The 25,607-nt window shown below is 41.6% G+C and overlaps 2 protein-coding genes across 3 annotated transcripts in view; both read left to right on the top strand.

The window, feature by feature from the left end:
* Nucleotides 1-10,550, top strand: part of LOC141772658 (fibulin-2-like) — a 29,570-nt gene extending 19,020 nt beyond the window's left edge. For both annotated transcript variants that reach the window (XM_074643904.1, XM_074643905.1), the window contains exons 8-17: nucleotides 278-379; nucleotides 1,116-1,247; nucleotides 3,811-3,948; nucleotides 5,465-5,608; nucleotides 5,762-5,890; nucleotides 7,149-7,274; nucleotides 7,656-7,772; nucleotides 7,876-8,004; nucleotides 8,389-8,512; nucleotides 9,424-10,550. In XM_074643904.1, coding sequence (XP_074500005.1) covers nucleotides 278-379; nucleotides 1,116-1,247; nucleotides 3,811-3,948; nucleotides 5,465-5,608; nucleotides 5,762-5,890; nucleotides 7,149-7,274; nucleotides 7,656-7,772; nucleotides 7,876-8,004; nucleotides 8,389-8,512; nucleotides 9,424-9,781 — 1,499 coding nt within the window. In that variant the 3' untranslated portion in view covers nucleotides 9,782-10,550. The remainder of the gene's footprint in view (nucleotides 1-277; nucleotides 380-1,115; nucleotides 1,248-3,810; nucleotides 3,949-5,464; nucleotides 5,609-5,761; nucleotides 5,891-7,148; nucleotides 7,275-7,655; nucleotides 7,773-7,875; nucleotides 8,005-8,388; nucleotides 8,513-9,423) is intronic.
* A 9,174-nt stretch (nucleotides 10,551-19,724) lies between these two features.
* On the top strand, nucleotides 19,725-22,028 carry LOC141772077 (uncharacterized). Its single transcript, XM_074642737.1, has 6 exons — nucleotides 19,725-20,072; nucleotides 20,188-20,250; nucleotides 20,339-20,443; nucleotides 21,343-21,384; nucleotides 21,475-21,603; nucleotides 21,691-22,028. Exons 1-6 carry the CDS (start codon nucleotides 19,769-19,771, stop codon nucleotides 21,972-21,974), a joined length of 927 nt encoding a protein of 308 aa, XP_074498838.1. The 5' UTR covers nucleotides 19,725-19,768; the 3' UTR covers nucleotides 21,975-22,028.
* Nucleotides 22,029-25,607: the final 3,579 nt, after the last annotated feature.

Raw genomic sequence — 25,607 nt, forward strand, 5'->3', positions numbered from 1 at the left:
TAGATTGTTTTCGGCATTCTGTGCAGGGTCATGTCTTGTTTGGTTGCCATGGCACCAGGGTGGAGGCCGGCATGTACCACACTGTGGGCCAAAAGTAGGAAATGCAATATGACCAGGTCAGGGATCAACCTGGAAATTAGTAACGACAATACAGTAAATAATGTCCTGTCTCCCACCCAGAGCCACAAAGCTCCTCTCTGTTTCACCCTAAATACTGTTGTGTGGAGTAGCAGTAAAGTATATTTCATTTGACCTCCCTATACGGTATTATTTTCAGGAAACAGCCCATGTGAGCAACAGTGCACCTCAGTGGGCGGAAGGCCACGATGCTCCTGTTTCACAGGATTCTCTCTTGTGGCTGATGGACGCTCCTGTGAGGGTAAGGAACTAAAACTTGGATATAATGCTGAAAACTTCTAACTTCTAACTTTCTAACTTCACACCAGGATAAGATTGTGGAAATTCTGTGCAATCAAGTGAAAAAAAAGGGCTCATTTCAGTTCGTCTTTTTCAGCCAGAGGAGTTTGGTTCCAGTTGAGGAGAGTTTCTTGGCACTGATTTGTCTTCTTTCTGTAATCAGCGCCTCTAGATGTGCAGAGGAGATACAGCCCTAATCCCCTTCACTCTCAGCAACACCCCAAAACAATATATGTGTATAAATGCCAGTGGGGAGGCATCATCCCAACTAACCATGCATTATCACGATAACAACTGCATCCCATATGTACCCTTTGTTTCCAATCAGGATGGTGGTGGACTATGTGTTTTATCATCAGCTACTACGGGTCTAAACTGTCTCACTGGGGGTATATCTTTAAGTTAAGCCATAACCACTGGTCTGTCTCAGTAGCAGTGACACAGAGAGTAGCTCAGTATGGTGACAAATTCCTCATTGTGTGGATGTTGTACCCAGTGGCCTTGCCCCTAATCTCTCTCTCCCAGAGGAGGGTCCGACCTGTCTCTTTAATCTGCCTCTAACTGCTACACGGCTCAGTGTTTTAGTACATCTTCTCATCTTTAGCTTTTTCCAAACCTATTCATCCAGTATCTTTTACTGTGCACTTTTATTCTCTTCCTTCACACTGACACATTTGTTTTTTATTCTTTTCATCCAGACATAAACGAGTGTTTGTCCGCGAGTGCCTGCCAGCTCAATGAACGCTGCGTGAATTCTGCGGGGAGTTATGTCTGCCAGAGACCGATCACCTGTCCCCCGGGATACCAGATCAACAACGACATCTGTGAAGGTACAGCACACCTTATCAGCATCACAGTGTTCACTTCCACCCACAGTGAGCATGTTGTTAACACCAGCAGGAGAGCATTTGTATCACTGCATGTTCACAATGTGAGGAAAGCACATTGTTCAGGCAAACAATCGCTGGTACCACCCTTGAGAGTAAGTATTGAAAATGAGATTTTTTTTTCCTAACACGCGTCCAGTGAAGTGATCATGTATTTTCACATGTTACCACACAAACATGGGGGAATAATAAGAACTCCAGAGAGCTATATCCATAGTATTCGCTTGCTGTTAACTCTCACTATGAAGAGCTGCTTCCTGGCTTGTCTTTGTGGGTGGTGCACAACGTTTTGCGATGTAATAGTAAACCTCCCTGTACGTCTCATTATTTCCATGCTCCATAAATTGTGCCTGTGCCGAGGTCTCATTCATAAAGCAGCAGCCGTGTTCAGGAAGACAGACCCCTAAGAGGAGTTTTATATTGTACAGTAAGTGCTGTTTGCCACTGCAGATGGAGACTCGGCTCATCTGCAGCTCCTTGTGAGCTTAAAGACTGTTCAATCAGGCAAAATGAGCATTTAACAAGAACGTATGTTTAAGGGTAAGCCTCCAAACAGCTGCCACTTCAGGTTGTCATCGTCTTTATGCTGTGCTAACTATTCCCTATTCGTGGTTTACAATGGGGCTGTAATGAAACGCTACTTTTGCCTCCTCTCACAAATGAAGCGGAAGTCACCAACTGAGTTGTGTCCTTTTCCTTTCTCTAAACAGTTAAGACCATGATGTGCAATCTTGCATCAGTACAGTAGCCTACTGTATTCACTGTCTTCCTAACTCAGTGATCAATCTTTAACACCAGATTTGTGCCACACATCACATCCTTTCCTTTCGATATCAATGTTCAATCAAACCAGAATGCCCAGATATCATACACATATTACCTAAATCAGTGCAACTTACCCTCTCCAGTTATAGCTATCAAATTTGATCTTCTAGTAGCGAATGCAGCATGAATTTCTTCAGTGCAGATTTGCTAAAATGTACTCAATATTAGGTAAAAGGGGACTCAGGTGTGGCCCAAAGCTGATTGAGTAATTCATGGTGATATTACACTTCCTGTTTACATTATCCAAAGCATGGTAAGGACAATAGGGCCAAAACATATTAATCATTAATCTATGAAAATAGTTTTTTAATTTTTTACACAATCAGCGGATTTACATCATACACCCCGATATTCTAATTTATGCAGTCATGTTTCATTCATATATACATTTTAAAAGAAATCATTTTAGATATAGAGGCGAACAAGACCAAGAGTCTACAGTCTAGCGGCTCTGTGAGGCTATACTGATGACAACATGCTCACAATCACAGTGCTAAGCTGCTGATATTTAGCAGCAGTTTGTTTGCATGCTAACATTTGATAATCAGCTGAGGCTGATGGGAATGTCATTGGTTTTGCAGGTGTTTAGTCATAAACTAAATGTATTGGACGAATTAAACATTTGACTTGATGATGGCGCGAGATGAAAGGTCAGAGGATCCCCAGAGTCATTACAGTTGGTCCTAAGGGGAGAGATGAATGTCATGGCAATCCGTCAGAATCACATCTCAACCTCAGAGTGGTGCAAGAGGAGAAGTCATCAAAGTCATTAGGATGCATTAATCCCTGCAATTTCATAGCAATCCATCCAATAGTTGTTGAGATATTTTAATCTTTATCACAGTGGCGGACCAACAGACCGAACAACAGACCTTTTGCCCTGCAAAAAAACAAACATTTAAAAGTGCATTAAGATTTTCTTTTCATAAAATGTGTCCTTGCACACAGTATCTTGATCAGTCAAATTCATCCTGGAAATAACAATATATCACATGTCTTGCTAACACATGTAGTGACTGTATCACAATCCTGTAAATAAAAGGAGTGAAAACAGCCAGGGTTCGTATTTTGGCAGGAGGTCACGGCCAATCTCTCACACATTTATCCTGCTTCCTGGCTTTTCTCTGTCGGTGTCGGGCTCACTCAGCTCCTGCCGACTCTGCCAGGCTGCTTGTGACACCAGCAAGATGCTCAATCACTGTCTGCTGCTCAGAGTCCTACCCTGTATCAGCAGGGCTGCTTGCCAGAGCTGTTTTAGGCCTCTATACAGCAATTATAGTGGTAAAATCCTGCAAGCCTGCTTGAAACTTGAGACAAACATGCATTATTCACACACAGGACTATTGCTGGTTTGACTCATTAGATGTATTCATCTACCTGAAATATTTCAGGCCATTTTGGTTGTAGCAGAGTGATTAGTGTAGATAAGATCCGTGAGTTGGATCACAATGATTAACTCCTTGAGTATTGACCGGGAAAGCTGTGTGATGGATGAACAGCAGTAACAGTGAGCACCTGTACAATCTGCCATTTAACCACAGTGCCATTCAGTGGTGAAATATGGCATTACATGCATGTAATGGATTATTAGACTGAAACTAATAGCGTTTGATTTGTGCTTTATTTGCAATTAATCATCTACTCAGTCCTCATGAGCTCATTTATTCATCTTCCTCCTCAGATGTTGATGAGTGTGTGCAGCGGAGCCACAACTGTGGGCTTGGCTTCGAGTGTGTGAATGTCGAGGGCTCGTTCAGGTGCAACCCCAAACCCAGATGTCCTGCAGGCTTTAACCAGGGTGCACAGGGCAACTGTGTAGGTAAGGGAAGACACTTTCTTACTGAGATGATTATATATTTGCTAATATCCATTACAGCGAGGTTAGCAATTGTTCCCAGTGATTGAGGGCAAACTGTATGGAGGTTTTCATTATACTCTTCTCATTCAATTATCTTTTTTTCCTGGTTTTAACTGTGCTAATAGAGGAAATAAACTGATATTTGTTTGGGGCCAAAACAAATAAATGAATGAATATGTGGGTTAAATCCTACTTAGCAAGCAAACAAGCGTCTTCAGCCTTGTTTTACATAACAGTCAATATTGTTTTTATTTTTAGTAGGGCTGTCAATTGATTAAAATATTGAATTGCGATTAATTGCATGATTGCCCGTAGGTAATCGAGATTAATCGCACATTTTTTATCTTTTCAAAATGTACCTTAAAGGGAGATTTGTCAAGTATTTAATACTCTTATTAACATGGGAGTGGGCAAATATGCTTGCTTTATGCAAATATATGTATACTGTATATTTATTACTGGAAATCAATTAACAATACAAAACAATGACAAATATTGTCCAGAAACCCTCACAGGTACTGCATTTAGCATAAAGATATGCTCAAATCATAACATGGCAAACTCAAGCCCAACAACAGCTGTCGGTGTGTCAGTGTGCTGACTTGACTATGACTTGCCCCAAACTGCATGTGATTATCATAAAGTGGGCATGTCTGTAAAGGGGAGACTCGTGGGTACCCATAAAACCCATTTTCATTCACATATCTTGAGGTCAGCGGTCAAAGGACCCCTTTGAAAATGGCCAAAATTTAGCGTATACGTTTGGAGCGTTATTTAGCCTCCTTCACAAAAAGCTAGTATGACGTGGTTGGTACCAATGGATTCCTTAGGTTTAGGTTAAGGTCTAGTTTCATATGATAGCAGCATCTTCACTGTAGCTTTAAAACTGAGCCCGCTACAACCTAAAAATCGCAAGTTGCATTAATAAAGAAATGAGTCGTGTTAAAACGAATTTGCGTTATTATCGTGTTAACTTTGACAGCCCTAATTTTTTAAAGATTCACAATCTTGTTCCAAAGCACAACATTTCCCCACAGGAAATGTCTCTTGTAGACGCACGGTTGTTGTACACCGTGCAGGTGAACTGGCACGGCTTCTTTGACAGAGGGGTTAAATGCCACACAGACAGGAGATCAGACAGGTTGCTGTTAGGGGCTGCAGAGGGGTGGATAAAAGCCAACCCTCTGTCCTCCTCCAGTACAAACTGATGCTGTGGAATTAGCCCCCAGGGGCAGGAACTGGGGCATGTCGAGGCAGCCCACGCCCCATGTGAAAGCAGCGTAAAAGAAATGCTCTGAGAAACGAGAAAATTTAGAAAATGTCAGACACACGCACACAACAAAGTTATCCGAGGGAATGCGACCGTGTGATGTGCGTTTGCTTTGATATCACGGTGTGGCTAAAGAGCTGCCCGCTGGTCTCTCATGCCCTGAGTGCTTCTTCTGTCTTTCTTCATCTCCCTCCCTCTCCGTAACAGACATTGATGAGTGTGGCGCTTCGGCCCAGCCGTGCAGCCCGGGATTCAACTGCATCAACACAGTGGGATCCTACGTTTGCCACCAGAGAAAGCTCATATGTAGCCGTGGCTATCACGCCAGTCCTGATGGATCCAGATGTATCGGTAGGATTTGTAGTCGTCACGCGTGAAGAATGTGTAATCTGATGGTTTGATATACAGACTTGAGGACATAGATGTGATGATTATTTCCTTCATGAAGTGGGGGCAGCTGAATGTCGCCATTGTTACTTTTATTGATGTTTGTTTGTGTTGCAGATGTGGACGAGTGTCAGAGCAGCCTGCATCGATGTGGAGAGGGCCAGCTGTGCCACAATCTGCCTGGTTCATATCGTTGTGAATGCCAGACAGGCTATCAGTATGACTCATTCAGGAGGATGTGTGTCGGTATGTTGGACATCATACATCATGCAGAAGACGTACACATCGTACATGCACATACAAGTTTTAAGAGAAAGAAAAGTGGAGCTTTTCGCCTTTACTCCCCTGTCTCTCAGTTTCTTGCTCATTCTGTTCTCTCCTTCCCTTCCCCTTCGCCCTTCATCACTTGTTCACTCTCTACTGTACAGCCACCCCTCTTCTTTGTCTGCCTATACTCTGCTGCTCCTGTTTATTATTCTGCGGTGCTGTTTCCCAGGCTCTGCTGCTGGCTCCTGCAGTATAGCCACTGGGCAGATCACGTCTCCTGCTGCAGAGGACTCTGCTCTGCCCCTGCCCCTGCTGCTGCTGCTGCTCCCTCTGTTTGTGATTCACTGTGTTGTGACTCTCATAATAATGGACTCTGCTCAAGTGTTTAGACTATCAGCAGGCAGCTGGTCCCCTCACATCGCATTCTCGTTGACACGCACCCAAAACACGCACAGGCATGCACACGTGTATACGCGGCTGTCGAGCAGGGCGACAAACCCGCTCATGCTCGGTTGCTTTTGGGTGCGAACACACAACTGCAACACACACTAAAAGCTGAAGTAGGCGAGATTGGAGCAAATATGATTAAGAAAAGTTATTTTTATAAAACGGTCGCTATATTGTGATAGTAGTGCATGAAACAGGTAACCTGAAAAAAATCATGTGCCTCTGTGTCCTCCGGTGCTCCTAACAGCATCTGCAAGATTTCCCAGACTGGAGGAAAACAAGTAGTCAGAGCTGATCTGAGGTCTGCATTCCAGCTGCTGTCTGTGAGAGCCGGCTGCCAATCAGTTGCGAACTCCGACCAAACGGTCAAACTAGGCAGCGCTGATCAAATATGAATCAATATTCTGTTACTGTAATGCCTATTTCTCACCTCAAATGTTTTCAGATTCATCTCGTAGTGTACTGTTTAGCTGTAAAATGAGAAAGTTTGTGACACGGCAGCCATTGTGAAATCTGTTGTATGGTCACATGACCGGAGCACAGCCAATAGGAATAGACTCTCTCTCTGAAATGACCTGTGATTGGTCAAAGTCTTCCGTCATGGGACCACGAGATTTTTTAAAGCCTGTAAACAGAGTCATGAGGAGGTGCAGAAGTCTAGTTGTCTCTCAGAACACTTGAATTACAATATGCTGAAAGGTTATTATGGAATTTTTGCCCAATGATGCCAAAAATGTACTGCCTACTGCCACTTTAACAGGGGTTTGATGACACTGCTTCTTCCTCTCAGATGTAAATGAGTGCTGGCGCTACCCAGGCCGCCTGTGTGCCCAGACCTGCGAGAACACCCCGGGCTCCTATGAATGCTCGTGTACCTCTGGCTTCCGCTTATCCGGCGATGGCAAGAACTGTGAAGGTGTGTGTGTGTGTATTAACGTCCTGCCTGCCTGGGTGTGAGAGAGTGTGTGCATCCGTGTGTACGTGTTGGTGCATGTGGCTGTATGTTTTTTGTGGATCTGAGCATGAAAATATGCCTGTGTGTGTGTATGTGTTGTTCTTGTGCCAGGTTTGTGTATGTGCATGAATACTGATACTAAAGCTGGCCACTGTGCAGCATATTGCTGAAGAGGGGTGTTAAAGAGTTACACTGTATATCATGCCATGCCTTAAAGCACAAACCAGTAAAAACTTAATTGGCTTAATAACAACATTGTGTTTATATGTTAGGATGAAAACATTGAAAATGCTTTGATCAAGTGAGTTGTGACAGTAATGAGCTCCAACCTCTAATCTCCAGATGTGAATGAGTGCTTGGCCAGCCCATGCAGTCAGGAGTGTGCCAACATCTACGGTTCCTACCAGTGCTACTGCAGAAAGGGCTACTACCTCAGGGAGGACGGGCACACCTGTGAAGGTGGGGCGCACTATTACACATCACAAATACCACCAAACATAACATATGTTTGGACAAGTTTATGAATCAATTTCACATGATTTACTTCCTCCTTGTTGTCCAGACATCGACGAGTGCTCCCAGAGCATTGGCCATCTATGCACCTATAAGTGCGTGAATGTTCCCGGCAGTTACCAGTGTGCTTGTCCTGAGTATGGATACAGCATGTCTCCAAATGGACGCTCTTGCAGAGGTGAATACCCCACTAAAAATGCATGCACTCACCGTACTGTAGCTGCTTCATTACGAGGGTTAAGTTCTCCTCTGAAATAGAAAAAGTGGCTCTGCACCCATTTAACTCTTCATGTGTGTGAGTGCATAGTAATGATTATGCTCAGATAAATATAATTGGTACTTTTACAGTGGCTCAGTGATTACATGCAGGCTGTAAAACTTTATTGGCCGAAAAATATTGTCTTGCTAATTTGATTTTTTTTTACTTGAGCAGTTTTTCCCCCCCACAAGGACTAGTTTTTGTCTAACTTGGTTCAGCAATGAGGCTTTTCCTCAAAGTTCAACTGTGCTGTGACTCGTCTCCAGGCAGTAAACCAGCTCACGTGCATTAACTGTGTTTTAGATATCGATGAATGCACCACGGGGGCCCATAACTGTTCTCTGGCTGAGACCTGCTACAACATCCAAGGAGGGTACCGATGCCTTTCTCTCGACTGTCCACCAAACTACCGCAAAGTGTCCGACACGTAAGTGATAATACCAATGTTCAATATGATGCCTCATTGATCTTTAATGAGGTTGACATTCTGTTATGTTTTTATGATGCATATGAGGGAAGATAATTCTATGAAGGATACCATTTTTGGGAGTTTTCCTTTAAATGAACAGTGTGTAACATTTTGGGGGATCTATTAGCAAAAATGTAATATAATAATAATAACTACTCATTAGTGTATAATGACTTAAAACTAAGATTTTTTGTGTTCGTTAGCTTAGAACGAGCCCTTCATATCTACATAGGGAGCAGGTCCTCTTCACAGAGTCCGCCATGTTGCTCCGCCATGTTTCTACAGTAGTCCAGAACGGACAAACCAAACACTGGCTCTAGAGAGAGCCTTTCACGTTTTTACGTTACTTGCAGGCCACTATAGTTCTCTGACACGCTTATATGAGCCGCAGAGTGCAAAACCGTGGTAGCTCCAGCCCCCGTCTGACTTCCGATGCTCCTGATGTAGCATTATTATGGTAAGGATGACCTCTGAGCGAGGCGAACAGCGTTACCATGGTTTTGCACTCTGCAGCTCACGTTACCGCAGTCTCGGAAAGGGAGGAGTGAATAGAATGGGTACTCAGTTGGTTGCAATCTGCAACCACACCACTAGATGTCACACTGCACCTTTAGAAACAAGAGGGAGGAGTAAAATGACAAGAAAAACCAATGGACAACTTGTAAATCTGCATTAGAGGGCATCAATCAGTTTAACTGTTGGGGAACCTGCTTAATACATATGTATTATTTGTTTGCATTATTACTCTTTTTGGAGATAATTGATTTGAAGATGCCCTTCCTTATAAGACAACAAGTCTTGCACTTTGAAATACCTTGTTGTTGAAAAGTGGGCTACAAATAAAGTTGCCTTCCCTCGGTCCTTTGTAGGCGCTGTGAGCGGATCAGCTGTCCCAACTACCTGGAGTGTCAAAACTCCCCTCTGAGAATCACCTACTATTACCTCAGCTTCCAGTCCAACATCGTCATCCCAGCTCAGATCTTCCGCATCGGACCCTCCCCCGCCTACTCGGGAGACAACGTCATCGTCAGCATCACGCAGGGGAACGAGGAAAACTACTTCAGCACCAGGAAGCTGAACGCCTACACGGGCGCTGTGTACTTAAATCGACAGGTCGAGCGTCCGAGGGATTTCTCGATCAATGTGGAGATGAAGCTTTGGAGACAGGGGACGTTCACCACGTTCCAGGCCAAGATCTTCGTCTTCATCACAGCCAATTCACTCTAACAGTTAGAGCTGTGCTCTGGCCACTGTGGACCTTTTCATATCACTGTTTAACAATGTCATAAAGTATACCACTGTCTGTCACGATTGGTTTGAGTAGCTACTCCTGCGTCCAGTTGAAGTTAATATTAAAACGTTGCTGTGAGAGTAGGCCTAATGGAATATTCAGAAAGAAACTGCTTTGTGTCAGCGTCTGTTTTCACTGCAATTGCATGATGTCAAATAATATATATATTTTAATTTCTCACTTGAATTGCTATTGTTCATGTCATTAATTTCCACAGCTCAAGAGACCCATGCAAAACACATTCCATATTAAGGAAAACATTCAAATCTGAATCCGAAGTAATAACATTGGAGATACAAGATATTTATTATACCACCCGAATGAAACATTTGCCATTGTTTTGATTATCTTAACCAGATGTGAGTAAAGCATGAAAGTGATAACTAGCTTCTAGCTTCAGCCAGCTCTTTTTTTTTCATACTGAGTCACTTGTATCCCAGTTTTCGGCTCATATCATCCAGTTATCAGATGATGATGTGTAGTTTGATAACCCTGTGGTGAAAGCAGAAGAAATTGTTTTGTAAGAGTTTCCATGTCTCTCTTCTTTTACCCTGCGCTGCTGTTTTTGTTTTGTATTTTATATTATATTACTCTATATGGTGTATTTTTGTATCCTTGTAATCAGACACATTATAGATGGATGTATCATATTTTTTATGCTAGATTTATGAGTTGCAAAGTATTTTATTAAAACATAAAAAAACATCAATGTGGTTTGGTGAGTATTGGATAATTTTATTTATTTGGAGAGATATTATTTGTAATTTTCACTTGTTTGATTACACACCAATTCTTGCTAACATGCTGTATATAGTGAACATTATCATCCTCAGTGAAAAGTATATAATCCACTCTTGTCAGGACATGTCACACAGTAAATATCCAGGCCTATTTACATACCTGTTCACACTTCGCTAGTGAACTCAACAAGAGCGTCATCCATCATCAACACACGCCTGGTTGACGCACACACACATTTTATGACTTCTAATAAAAGCAATGATCATGTTTGATATCGGAAATTAAAGTAATTATAGTCTTCTTATATGTGTGTGTAACGTCTATCAACATCATCATCCTAGGTTGTAACATAGGAAGAGTTACACTTCCACCTACAGGATGAATGCAGTGCTACACCCTCATGTTCTGGCTTCCCTCCAAGGCAACAACAGTGTCTTATACAACAGAACAGACTTAAAAAACAGAGAATTATTATTAATTATAAAGAAATTTGAGCCAATTAAAGCATAAATAATTTCGAAACGAAGATTTTCCTTTTAATAAACTCTACTTTAAGCTATGAGGTGATCTTCTCAGAGTTCAATGAACCTCCCGGACCTGCTGTAATCATCGGAAAGGGTGTGTGTGTCTCTGTGACAGCTGTATTAATGCGTGTTGCTCATTCAAACAGAGCTGCTCGCCAGCTTTCTGGTCTCTGAGATGAGTTATACTGTCGAAGGTCAACAAAAGAGACTGATTTCAGTGATTTCTACACTAATTTTAGTCCCTGGTGAAAATGATAATAGTCGGTTCCTCCCAAAAGAGTCAAGGAAACATTCAATACAGAGTCTGAGACGTTCCTCCTGACATAACTCATAATAATAGCTACGTGTGTGTATGACTGGCGCAAGCTCTCAAACACACCCAGCGACTGAGATGCCACTCTTGGTATGTACAGTACATAACGAGCCCTGGAGCTGTGATTGATGTCTCTTTCCCCTAATTAGCTTTATCTGCTCTTCAAGATTAGGTACTGCTGCGTTTCAGGGACAGTGAATCACGCAGCCTAGACAGGGGAAGATACACACATCTATTATGGGTTAAGAGACACTGACAGGAAGTTTGGAAATGTCCTGTACAAAGGAAGAGGGGCTATAAGAGAGTTATAGGACTGGATAGTTACAGGAGAAACAGATATATAGCAAAGGTGTTATCCCAAGTATGTTTGCAAAATATCTATGATAACAACTCCTAATAAACAATTATTGAGTGAGGTGAATAAGACACAGGCCTTGAATGATATGATACTGCAGAATTTCTGTGTTAAACTAATTTGTCTTTGGGGATGTAGGGGATGTGACGGACGCTCTGGGGAAATCTGGGTTAGGAAAATGAATGGGGAATGCTTACCCTTCAGTCTTGACATGCCCTTAAGCAAGGCACTCAATCCACATCGCTCCAGTTGAAATGCTTTTTTAGTTGAAAACAGAAGAATGTTTCCCAGTGAAAATCACTGGGTCAAAATCGACCTAATTTGAGTCAATATAGCATCAACACAATATGGGTTCATTTCACCTAGTACCCATTGAAAAGCACCCAGGACTATGGGTTGTTATGACCTTCGGTGTTATTTTTTATATTACTGCTGAGCTACTAACACAAACGTTGCAAACTTTTATAATCTACTATAGCTCTTTTTAAATTTACATGTCAGTATTTGTTACTGATTGTATATAATATGTGTATCCTTTGCAGTTTTGAACATTGTGAATCTAGTTTTGTAACAACGTACATTTGTAACAGTTTTAAGGTAAAAACTTGAACTTGTTCACTGGATCAAATTAACCATGGTTAAATAACCCAACAGTAATGTAAAAAATAATGGGTCAAAACAACGTGTTGGTACTGGATAAAGTTAATTCATTGTGTCGAACCCAAACTGGATCAATTTTAACCAAGAGATGCTCAGTACAATCCTGCACTGGTGGCCCATTTGCCTCGGGGATAAGGCGCCAAACTGTTTCAGTCCAGCTACGACGTTGTCATTCCCAACTTGTTGCATACTGACACCTGGTCAGGACCCCTTGGCATCACTTTCTAATGCACCGGGTAGCCCAGTACATCAAACTATGGTCGCAGTAAACACGTGGTTTACGTTGTGAATTCAAACAATAACACTTGCTTTGGTTTAGCCAACAAAACCGCTTTGTTAGGTTTAGGAAAAAACATCATGGTTTGGCTGAAGATTGTTTGTAAAGTGAAAGTGAAACTTAACGTTGTGAGCACAAAGACAAACAACACATTGTTGGTTTCCAGTCTGTTCTCATTCCCAGGGCATCAAATACCAATACCAATATATAAATTCAATACCGACGCACAAGGCAACCTTGAGCGCCGATATGGGACCCACCAGGTTTTCAATTCACTACAATGTAAACCCATCTGGGTCAATATTAAACACTTAAGGAAATTGCTGTGGTGACGTAGTTTAAGAGTAAAAGAGACACACAGAGCAGGTGGGAGGGGTGGTGGATGGGTCCAACAAACACAGGGCTTTCTTCCAGGAGACCGCTATTCGTTTCCCGTGCGACAGGTTTCACTTTCCGTTTACAACCAGCTGTTTGTTCACATCCTGTGTTCACAACGTTCAGTCACATTTTCACTGTAAAAACATAGTAATTTTAAGCCAAACCATGATGTTTATTCCAAAACCTAACTAAGTGGTTGTGTTGCCTAAACCTAAGCAAGTTTTTGTTTAATTCACAACATTAAGCATGTGTTTACTGCGAACGTAACTTGACGCCGAGTGGCATGACAAAGCGTTAGTATGTGACAAGCTGGGATAAGAATGTGTTCGCTCTTTAAACTACGTCACCACGCTCCCCGACCACTTTCTCTGAGCATTTAATATTGACGGGGATGAGTTCACATTGTAGTTACTTGAAAGCCTGGTGCCGCTCATACAGACACTAAAGGGTGCCTTGTGCATCGGTGTCACAATGCCGAGGGGCGTGACAAAGCTGTGGGCCTTTTGTAGTATGTAAAGTAAAGGGCACATTGACATATATTCAAAAATACACTTCAAACTGTGTGACTACTGCCAGTCTGTGCTGTATTAAAAAAATTATGATGATAATGACGATATACAAAATAGAACTGCTCTTACAATGTCACTGTTGGAGATGAAAAAAGCAACTGCAATCAACTGTTTAACCGTCTGTACAACATTTGTCTGGGTGGAGGTCGGTGCAGAGGCGGGGTGGGGATGGAGCGTGATGAGAGGGGGAGGAGGGGGAGGGTGGTGTTACAGACACACTTGTCTTTGATAGCTCAGGTGGTCATCACCCGAGGGGGAACAGAGCGTTAATGGGCATTCTCAGAAGCAGACAAGCACAGGCTAGCGCTCCTTCTTCTCTGGCTGCCATAAACATGGGGAAGTATGCATCATTAGATTAGGCTGAGGCTAACTACCTGCAGTCAGGCCCACTTCATACAGTAGCTAGCACACTCAACCTGCGGACTCCCACCGCTCAGCGTGTGATTGGCTGGGTCAGATGTGAGCACAGCGGTATGATTGGTCAATTTGTGGAGTGATCATCTGCATCACAGATAGTTATTATTCTAGATTATGTTATATGTCAACATTTCCATTATAAGCAATTATATTGACAATAGGGTATGATGATTGATCACTGACAGAACACCTTACAATTACATCGGGAGACAATAGAGCTGCCTATGAGAGCTCGTGTGAAAAGTCCAGTAGCTGAGTTTATTAAAAGGTTATGCAGCAAATTTTAGATTCCATGGGTGGGTCACGTTTATCTGGCCTGGGGACTGTGCATGAAAAGACACAGGGCGAGCACAGTAAGGTTAAACCTCAGGATAGAAAAGTATGGAGCAAGATATCATGTTTGTCTTAACTCCTGTGGAAAAGCAAAAAAAAGAGAGACGAAGAGTTGAGAAATGCAGAAAGAAAGACAGCAAGAGAGGTATTTGCCTGAGAGGTGAATGAAGGAAGGTATGTGAGGTTGCCTGTCACTCTGAGGCGCCTGATCGCTCTGCCTGGGTGTCATCTTATCACACTTGAGCAGATATTGCACCATATCCCTAATATTCCACCTTTTACAGTGGAATTGATCAGTGTGCACGCACAGAAAAATCAAACCAATCCCTTTAAACGGACATTTAGCCTCGAGTCTGACCTGTGAGAAGACCAGAAGGAAGAGATTCGGGTTACAGATTGAGCCCCGAGGGCAGATCCAGAGGAAAGGGATGCTCATCCCTGCAAGAGTGGAGTGACCTGAGGGGAAGATCTTCTCCAAGGCTCCCTGGGTGGGAAGATTTACTGGAGTCCTAATCACAGGTCGACACCTTGGAAGCAGCTTCTCCGACCAATGGGAGAGCAGCCGCGGATGATGCGTTGCCTTGTTAACTGCCATTTTGACAGCATGTAATGCCAGACATCTTCGGCATGTGTGACTTTTGACACCACAAACCGTGTTTTTTACCTTCTGGATGTACTGTACTCAAAAAGCGACTACATGTATAGTATGAAACGTGTCAGGTCGCCAAAATGATATATATATATAAAAAAGATTTGGATTAATGTACAGATGTATAAAGATATCGTGCCTGCCACCCCAGTTCAATAGAAGTGAACAGAATTTAGTTTGTGGTGCTATTCTCCAGAAAACTCTACTGAGGTAGACGCTCAGACGGAGATGCTCAGAGACACGCTTGTAACTGGACTTGTTTGTAATTTGGGGAAATCTTTAACGACCAGTTGTTAATTTCCAGATATGGGACCAGGGATACATTTATGTAGACTAGTTGACTGATATAATTCAGCTTAAAAAGTCAACAATAGGGGAGAACAGGGTTGGTTGTCACACTTTTTACTTTCATTTGAACCTCTCAAAAACGGTATCCCTAGATTCCCTTTCAATGTGTAATGGAAGCCTAAAGTGTTAGGTAGGAAAGGAGTGACCTTACTCTCCTTAAACTTATTCTATTCAACAGATATGGACTGTTAAATACGTCTTGTGCACTTGTGACAACCATTCCCATCGTGGGGTTGGTAGTCACACACTATGGGGTTGGTTGTCCCTATGCTATTTTAATGGAGAAAAATACATATAAAAAAACGGAGACAATCTTAAAAATTAATTTAAAAGTATAAAAAGTTTAGTTTCATTGCAATTAAGCAACCTAACACATCACCTGCATTGAGAGGGTATAAACCGGTAAAATCCTTCCTATAAGTGCATTTTTTATCCTATAATATATAATATAATGCTCAACTCATCCCCATGTCAGTCACTCACTATCAATTACATGTGACCAGGGTTTGAAATTAGTACCCGCCACCCGCCAAAAGCGAAAATATTGTTGGCAGTGGCGGGTAAAATTGGCAGGCCTTCCGCCACTTTGGCAAACAGGAAAAACGCTAGTGATGGGAATAGAGACCCAGTCAGATTCCTTGGTATCTCATGCCTCCGTGACTATCGATTCCTCTGTATTGATGCTCCCCCACAGTTACGCATGCACAATGACGCATAAGCACGCTGTATCATGTTTCAGTTTGTTTTGGACCGGAAACACGGCGGAGAGAAAAAAAAGTGCTCAACAGCTTGGCGCTGCTAAACCTGAGGGAAGCACCCTATTTTAAATAATCATAATCATTTGAAATGTTTGTTTTTATGCAAACAACCACTATGGATGACAATAAAAAAGTACAGTACAGTACTGTGTACAGTACGCTCCCTGCCCCGCTGTAATTCCAACACTCAAATTTACCATTTATATAATGTTTTTCTGTTTAAAATATATTGAACATTGAATGAAATCAGATCTAAAATGTTATTCCTTCATTTAGCGCAGAGATTTCAAAAATGGCAGATACAATTTTTGAGTGGCAGACAAAAAAAATACTTGTCTGTCACAGTGGCAGGAAGTGAGAAAAGTTAATTTCAGACCCTGCATGTGACAACCAACCCTTGTGGGGCTGCAGTGGGGCAATTAATGCAAGTCCATTTACCCTGAAGAGAATGTGACAAGCATGTTAATGTAAAGCACTTTGGGTACCTTTTGGTTATTGTAAAGGGCTATACAAATAAATGTTGATTGATTGATTGATCCCCAACTGGGATTTTTTGCTAGAGACTAAGCTAACAACCTATCTAACCTATAGCTCTCCCTTCATAGTTTTAATGATAATACTTGTTTTATTATAAACCCATTGTGAAAATACCGGAAGAGAAACACAGAAGACGTGTATATTTACATTTTGACGTGAAAAACACCAAAAGTCCTCTCACCTCAATGTCAAGTGTCTCACTCCTGAAATGACCCTGTAGATGACCTCTTTCAGTACCAACATATTTTAACAGCGCCCTCTACGGAGCGAGATCTAACGAATGTCACAACCAACCCCGTTCTCCCCTATATTGATAAGATCAGAAAAAGATAATAAGCGTTGTAGAGTTTATTCAGGGCGTACACTTTAGTTCAAACTGATATTTACCAGATTTCACGAAATTATTGGTGCCATTTTATAGTCCTCAACATCATAATTAAATTTGTATGTTGTCTCTTTGATGAAGATGTTAATGAGGATGATGATGCATCAGTGTATATCAGTAGATCACCTGTAATCCAAATCATTTGTGTTTATCTAACCGTACCATCAATCCCTTGAGTTGTGATTAAAAAAAACGGGCCTCCCCAATTTAAGCGGTGAAATTTCACAATATTCAGCAAATGAATTTGCAAGATGCAACAGGTTACTGCACTGCTTTCATGGCTGTCTGCATACCAATGTGACCGCAGTCTAACTATTACTCTCTTTATCTCGGCCCCCCTCCGGCACCAGGGTAGAAAACCCTGTGTTCTCTCTCCAGAAAAAAACTCTACTTTAAAACGTATGTGGGATATGTACATTTGTTTGTGTTTACCCCTACAGCAAAGTCTTTTCTTATGACGGGTCTGTCATTTATAGAAAGCAAAGTGAAAACAGGAGCATGTGAGATTGTATTCTGCCTATTCTTGAGTGATTAGACGTGAAACCGCACAGTATATATCTGCTGTTGTGCTAAAGACAACAGTCAGTTGTGCTCCCCTGAGCGCTGGCAGTGTTTTGTTAGAGAGATTGATGCCTGGTGTAAATCCTGTTGTATGTTTCATTCTGACTGACAGCTGCTCAATATTCTTATTCATAAACACAAGCAGCAATCAGCATAAATCATGTCATCCACTGCACTTTATACGCTTTGAGAAATATTTTTTTTAACGACAGCTTGATTTGTTGTTATTTCTGTCTAATTGTCTAACTTGTCACTGATGCACACGCTTATGACTCACCATCAACACGCCCAGATAATGGTCTTGTGGCAGTGGGAAATTTCCCTAACTCTTCACAATAACTTGCGGGTAGCCTAGGGAACTGTACAGATGCCCGTTTGCACTCAAGGTGTTTAAGATATTTCCAGATCCATTCTGGAAAACAACTCCACCTGACATCTAGCCATTTTTCAGGCTGACAGCAAAAAAGATTCCCGGTGGAAAGTCTCATCATGTTGAAACAGTGTCACTGCAAAGGTATGGCAGAGAATGAGTTCAGAGTCCTGTCAGCTCTGTTTTCCTCTCTGATACACAGAGTGGACAATGACAGAAGATGCTGTTTGTGTGCGGCATTGAGAATAGGTCATCGCTAATGTTGACTAAACTCAAATACCCCCATATAGCTTTGGTTTTATTTGGCCAGGTTTTGAGATATCTGTCTTATGCCTATACTGTATCTAGAGCAAATAGGGAGTGCTGTCTCTGGCCTGTGGTTTATCCCGAGTAACATGGGACGCTGTTTCTGTAAAATATAATTTTTTCGATTTTTCCAATACCACAAACAAAACTCCTTCACTTCCATTGCAGAAAACTCACTGACTGATATATGAAAGTGCTTTTAAAGTTGTTTTTTTTAAGGTCCGTGAATAGGACCCGTTCCCTATGTAGATATGAAGGGCTCATTCTAAGCTAACGAAAACACAACGATTCTTAGTTTCAGGTGATTAAACACTAATGAAAACCTAGTTGTGAATATTATATTACATTTCTGCTAATAGATCCCCAAAATAATTTGTTTGATGAAACTTGCTTTTTGTTTTAAATCTGTTGTCTCTTTTATGTGTTTTTATGTTTTCAGCTTTTTGCTGTTTTGTTTTTTTAAGTCTGTTATTTGTGTTTTTATGCGGTGCTTGTGTGAAACTTCTATACTTGCCCCCTTTGCAAATGAGATTCAAAACTTGAATGTGATTATCTTGGCTAAAACGATAATAAAAAATAAAAAATCTAAAAACCTTGGCAGAAAACTATCAGCATGGCAAGTTACCATTTTAGGAAAGTGAGAAAATACACTCCATGGGCACTTTATTGTATTTCATACAACAGATATGCCACCAATTCTACACTGAAGTAGAATATTATAATGTCGATTATATTTAAGATTATAATGATCCCTTTATTGTTGACACTGTGGAATCGGTGTTAATTCAACCATATGTTGATTATTGAGGTCGTAGTTAAGTGTTGCGCTGGACTGCATTATATTTTGTATATATGTGTTTCTAATATTCTTCCCTCTTCATGTTTGTAAATGAGGTGAGAAAACCATTAGAAACACCTCTCAGTATAATGCAGATTACAACCTCAACAAAAAACATGTAGTTTTATCTGACAGTGTCATCAAAACTGAACATTATAACCTTTGTAAAAGTAGAATTTGTGTCAGAACAGTTGGATTGAAGTGCATTCGATTTTGCAGGTGTACCTAATAAAGTTACCACATTTCTATGTAGTTTGAGTAAACACATTAGTAACGTGTTTAAAAAAACACTGTTATTTATTTAAGTTTTACTTGGTAAAATAATTAAATTAATCAGAAAAGCAGTTAAAAAAAATAGAGCTATGGAAAGATGGCAGGACTCCAAGACACAACTCCACGAAGTCACTGTTACTGCTCTCTCTGTTTGTGTCCTCACCCTCCTTTTATCTCCACCACCTGCCACATAACTCAGAGTTACAGGTGTGCTTTCTCACAGCTTTGGCAGATTACCACCCACCTGACACATCTGACCTTGAATACACACTTAAATGCCCGATCTGGTGCACAGCTGTGCCACAGACAGCGAACAGAGCACCAAACGAAGATGAAGACTCCCTCGGCCTTCTTACTGGTACTGATATTCTGCCATCTTTGCAGAGCTCAGAAACACAGCGGTGACTATGACATCTTGCATCAGGCTCCTGATGTTGAGAGCGATGAAGAGAAGGCTCAGACGCAGAAGCCCGGGACTGAAGCTGATGAAGAGCTGGTGTTTCAGTCTGACATCTGGGTTGAGCTGAGGAGTCTGAGAGACATGGTGGTGGCGCAGAAAGTCGAGCTGAGGCACCTGACAGCCAGAGTAACAGCTGCTGAGACACTGGTGGACGCCTTGGAGAAGGAGAATACAGGTACACTGTAATAGTTTAGTTCAAGTAAAAGTTTTTTTAAGTTTTTAATAAAGGACTCCCTTTATAACAAAACAGATGTAGTTGAGCTTACATGACATGAACACTCTCGTTACAGCCATGGAGGTCAGGATGACAGCTGCTGAGAGCTTGGCCGAGGAACTGCACATGGAGAATGATGGTAAACACACACTGTACTCAAACTAACTGAGATATTTTTTGTATCTTGTTAATCTACACAATATATTTCCACTTTTCTGTCTCTTTAGTTCAAGCTACAGAGCTTGCAGTCACTCAGCAGGAGCTCAGCACTCTGCAGCAAAAACTGACAGTCAGTGAAAGCCACGTGGAGGAGCTGGAGAGACAGCAGGAAGGTAAAGGTTAAGGGTTTATGATTTTTGTGATGAATCAGCCGATTAGACTGTTGTCAAACTATTAAATAGGCATTGCCATTCATTATAAGCCTCATAGATGTGGGTCAATAGGGGCCTACTTCACCCACTAGTAGGTTTTATCATCTAAACTCAGAAAAAAAAGTTTGGAAATTTGTGGTTGGTCGATTATGTCTCTGTTGTTACAATGCTAATTGGCATTGTATTTAGGCACATGATAGATCACCAAAAGAAGGTGTAAAAGAACACGACAGCGACCGTAGTAATTATGATAGGAGCAGGAGCAGAAGTCAGGCGCTGTAGTATAGACAGTGTGAAACTCCATATGGGGTGGAGGTCCGGGGTGATGGATGGGACACAAAACACAGGGTTTTCACCCAGGAGACCGGAGTTTGCATCACGTGTGAAACCAACAAAGCGTAGTTGTCTTTGTGTTTGTAGTTATTTTAACCCAAAACACAATGTTTTTCCCTGAACTTAACTAAGTGTATTTTTTTTTTTGCCTAAACCTAGAGAAGTTGTAGTTTTATTGCCTAAACCTCATTGTTTTATGCCTAAACCTAAAGAAGTGGTAGTTATTGCCTAAACCTAACAATTTTTGTTGCCTACACCTAGAGAAGTTGTAGTTTTGTTGCCTAAACCTAACGAAGCCTTTTTGTTTGTGTTCAAAACGTGATGTTTCATTCAGTTTTACAACGTGTTAGAACGTGTATCTTTTAAGTTTCAACTACACTTTAACAATGTAGTAGGCCCCTAATAACCCACATCTATAGTGCTTAGAGCGAGTGATAACGCCTATTTAATGGCCTGATAACAGTCGAATCGGGTGCAGCCATGAATTGTGTGCATTATGGATATGAATGTGTGTCCTGTGATTTCAGGACAAAATGCTGCACTGCAGGAACTTCAGAATACAGACAAAGGTAAATCATGTTTGCCTCTCTGTGTATTTTTGTGCATGTGTGAGTATACAAGAATAAATTCAGAACTGACTGTGTTTAACTTTGCCACAGCGAGGAAACTGGCTTTCTCTGTCTCCCTTCTGGCATCTGGTGAAGGAAACACAGGCAGCGCAGATTGGGCTCCACTCATCTACAAAAATGTCTTTACAAACATTGGAAACCACTACAACCCAAACACAGGTAGTCTGATGAGGCTTCTTTGGCCTGTTGGTTTGGATACTTCACATCTATCAGTGGTGACTGTTTTTATTTCTTTTTGTGTTTAAGGTTACTTCACTGCACCAGTAAGAGGAGTGTATTACTTCAGATTTACTGGCCATGGAGCACACAGTAAATATTCTATGAAAAACAGACTTTTCAAGAACGGACATCCCACAGTTACAGCTGCTGACCGTCACACCACGAGTATAGATGCTGAGGACAACGCATCCAATGGTGTAGTGTTGCAGTTAGAAGTGGGAGATGTTGTCTCGGTAAATATTGGGGGAGAAGTTTGGGATGACCACTATCACAGAACAACCTTCAGCGGCTTTCTGCTGTTTCCTCTTTAAGATGTTACAGTTGCCAACATGAGAATGAAAATAAAAACATTGTTATTCATCTCCTCATCTGACTCATCTAATCTTTCTCCCATCTTGTTCTGCTTTTCCCTCATTTGAATACATCCAAGACACCCCAAAAAAGACCATGATGAATGGGTCATTGTAAGCTGTTTAAGCATGTTTTAAAGCTAGGGTTGGTGGTGCTGTTCAAATAAATTTTGTTGCTATATTTGTTGACATTCTCATTACATCCTGAGAACAATTAATGAATCAAATGCTCTGCCAAAAAAAATCTGGTATCTGTGGCTGTCCCAGGACTGTAATAAACCCGTCCAATCATTTAATTTGGCTGGAATGAAATGATTGGACGGGCTACCGGACTGTTAAGGATATACCAAGCACCGCCCAGCTGGAGCAAACTTTCTCATTTTACAGCTAAACAGTACACTACAAGATGTTTCTGAAGAAATTTGAACATTTGAACATTTGGTCGCAGGTTTGAATCCGGCTTGGGCCCCTCTGTGTGGAGTTTGCATGTTTTCCCCATGTTAGCGTGGGTTTTCTCCGGGTTCTCCGGCTTCCTCCCACAGTTTAAAGACATGCAGGTTAAGTTAATTGTTGCCTCTAAATTGCCCATAGGTGTGAGTGTGAATGGTTGTCTGTCTCTATGCGTCAGCCCTGTGATAGTCTGGCGACCTGTCCAGGGTGTACCCCGCCTTTGCCCAATGTCAGCTGGGATCGGCTCCAGCCCCCTTTATGTTACAGATAATGGATGGATGATCAGCGTTGCCTAGTTTGACCGTTTGATTGGAGCTTGCGAGTGATTTACAGCTGCCTCCGTTGAATGAACAGCCAATAGGAACGCTCTCTCTCTGAAGTGACCTGTGATTGGCCAAAGTCTTCCGTCACAGGCTTTAAAGCCTGAAAACAGAGCCATGAGGAGGTGCAGAAGTCTAGTTATCTCTCAGAATGCTTGAATTACAATATGCTGAAAGGTTTTTATGGAATTTTTGCCCAAAAATGCCAAAAACATTCTGCCTACTGCAGGTTTAAGGCCTATGTACATCCTTACATTTTACTTAAGGATGGATGCTACTGTAGAGGTAACTTACCTGCACCTTATTAGTGAGAATGAGGTCAAGCTTTTCCCCAAACAAAGCCTCCTAACAAAGGCCCACTTTGGATAAGGTGGACACATTACGTTATGAAAAAAAAGGAGGGGAAAAAACTCAACAAATTCCTCAGATAAAAGTGGAAGAAAATGACATCTCATGAATGTGATCATTGTTTCCTTTCCTTTGGTGTTTCACATCATAAACCTCCCGGAATGCAGCTGCATCAGAGTTTGAGCTTTGACTAAATCCATTCAGACTCTTTGTTGTGCAGTCATTCAGATCGCACAGGTACACACACACACACACACACACACTTACACAACACCACACCCTCAGTTATCAGAGCCATCTACTATGGCTCTGATAACCAGGATCAACGCACAACACAGTGCCATGCTAGCTACACCTCCATTCACTGTCAGCGTCTGGTGAATTCTTTCTACTTTCCCTGTTATTTCCCACAATGCACAGGGTAGACTATCAGCCACAATTGATCTAGCTATCAGATGCCCTCGTGGTAAAATTTCACACCCTTGCTGGCAGATATAACACAGTGACACACTGCGGGTAACATTATTCCATATCTACCACGCTGAGGTTTGTTCTGCTTTCTGAACGAAAAATGAAGGCCAGTACCAAGCGAGGGCGCTCAAAGGAATAATTCAGCTGTGTTTATGGAAAGAGCCTGGAGTGCATTGGAGACGCGGTGTCTCCTTTGAATCTGATGAGGAGTTTAGATCAGACCTGCAGCTATGGTTCAGCTAAAGAGTGCTGTTAGTCTGATCAAACAGCTGCCAATATGAAAAGGACTGCCATATCCTCTCGGCAGCCGGCGGCTGTGTGAAATGAATACAGCTCCTCTGGTTTCCCTCTCACAGGCTCCTCTTGGGTTGGAAACATTTTTTCATAATTACGTTTAATTCTATGTTGTGTCCCCACAGTGCCACTATTAAGGTTAAGGCTATAAGCTGGAGAAGCCTTTCAACCTTTGTCATCAGGGCTTTTTGCCCATTTAGAGGTAGCATCATTGATCCGACTCTAAGAACACCAGAAAAGATGTATCCCTGTTATTTTCAATATTCCAATCATTCCCATGAACACAGTGTAATTGACTGTGTGTGTGTGATATTGTGAAATCCACCTTTGTGTTGGCATAATTTGATGAACCAGATGGCTTGGGAAATCTTAATTATGAGTCTTTAATGAGAGAGGGTATTCCCAATTTGAAAACCTTAGTCATTGTTTCATTAAGGTAGTCTTTCATTAGTTTGTTTCTTCTCCCCGGGAAGCTTAAAGCTCATTAAAAGCTGCGACAGTGCCGGGAAGGCTGCGTGCCACCTCTATCTCACTTACAGCTTTTTACGAGAGGATCTATTGAACTGTGAATGTTTTGGTTCGAGCTGAGTTCACCACAAAGGGGTGCGTGAAGTATCTCTGATATCATTTGTGGGCATCTTCTTGGTGGGTTCAGGATTTTGTCAGTTTAATACCGACAGAAAATCACACAGAAAAACAGCCAGCAGCAGACGGACGTGTTAGAAAAGTTAGGTGAAAGTGTGCAGACGCTCTCATGCCTCCACTTGCATATGTGTGTTCTCCCCACACACAACAAGGGAATGACAGTTAGCTCTTTTGACTTTAAAATTAAAGGACAGATTCATTATAGGATTATAAAGTTGGCGCTAGAAAGACGAATCGGCATTTTGTGAGATTAGTTTCAAATCTTCACAGATAATAACTAATTATGGGGTAATGTATGACAATAACATTACAGCAATTGTAAAGCAAAAAAAAAAAATCAAGTATATTGTTTTCGTAACCTAATTTTCTACACATGTACAGATGTGAGACAAAGTAAAAAAAGGACGATCTGATTATGGTACATTTTTGCTCAGGCTACACTTTTATTAGCACCTGATTTGTAAATCATTTGTTTATGATACCATAAAAAATATATCCAATCTTACGGGAGAACTTGGAAGTGTGCCATAACAGCATTTTATGATACAGTTGTATGCATGTGGGAGCCCCCAGTAGGTGCCATTAGTCTTCTTTTCTGTACTCCAAAAACATGTTTGGTGCAGGCTAAAGGCCCCAAGGCGACCTGAGAGTAAATGTGCATTCCTTTCTGCCTGATTTAAAAGAGAAGTCTCATCTTTTTTTATGCACTTAGTTGATCAGAGATGAGCAGGAGGCATTCCTTGATCAAAATCATGACTATAAAAAGGTAGAAGGCATGTGACCACTCTGGAAATGTACCTTTAGTGCTGATTTCTTGAAGTTTCAGACGCCCCAAGGGAAAGTATGAAAGTAGTGTTGAGAGATGGAAGATAAGAGCTCATTTCAGATGTAGTTTAAGACCTAGAACATTCCTTTGTCAACAAATGTGTTTTATATCTTATACATGACTTGTTTGCATATAGCAGAACATTATGCATTAATACAAAAGATCCTGGCACCAAATGTACATATCTTCTTTCGCTGCCCTGTTTGAACTGTGTATGAAGCAAGGTGCAAGCAACAAACA

The sequence above is a fragment of the Sebastes fasciatus genome, chromosome 8, assembly GCF_043250625.1.
Source record: "Sebastes fasciatus isolate fSebFas1 chromosome 8, fSebFas1.pri, whole genome shotgun sequence".
NCBI lineage: Eukaryota > Metazoa > Chordata > Actinopteri > Perciformes > Sebastidae > Sebastes > Sebastes fasciatus.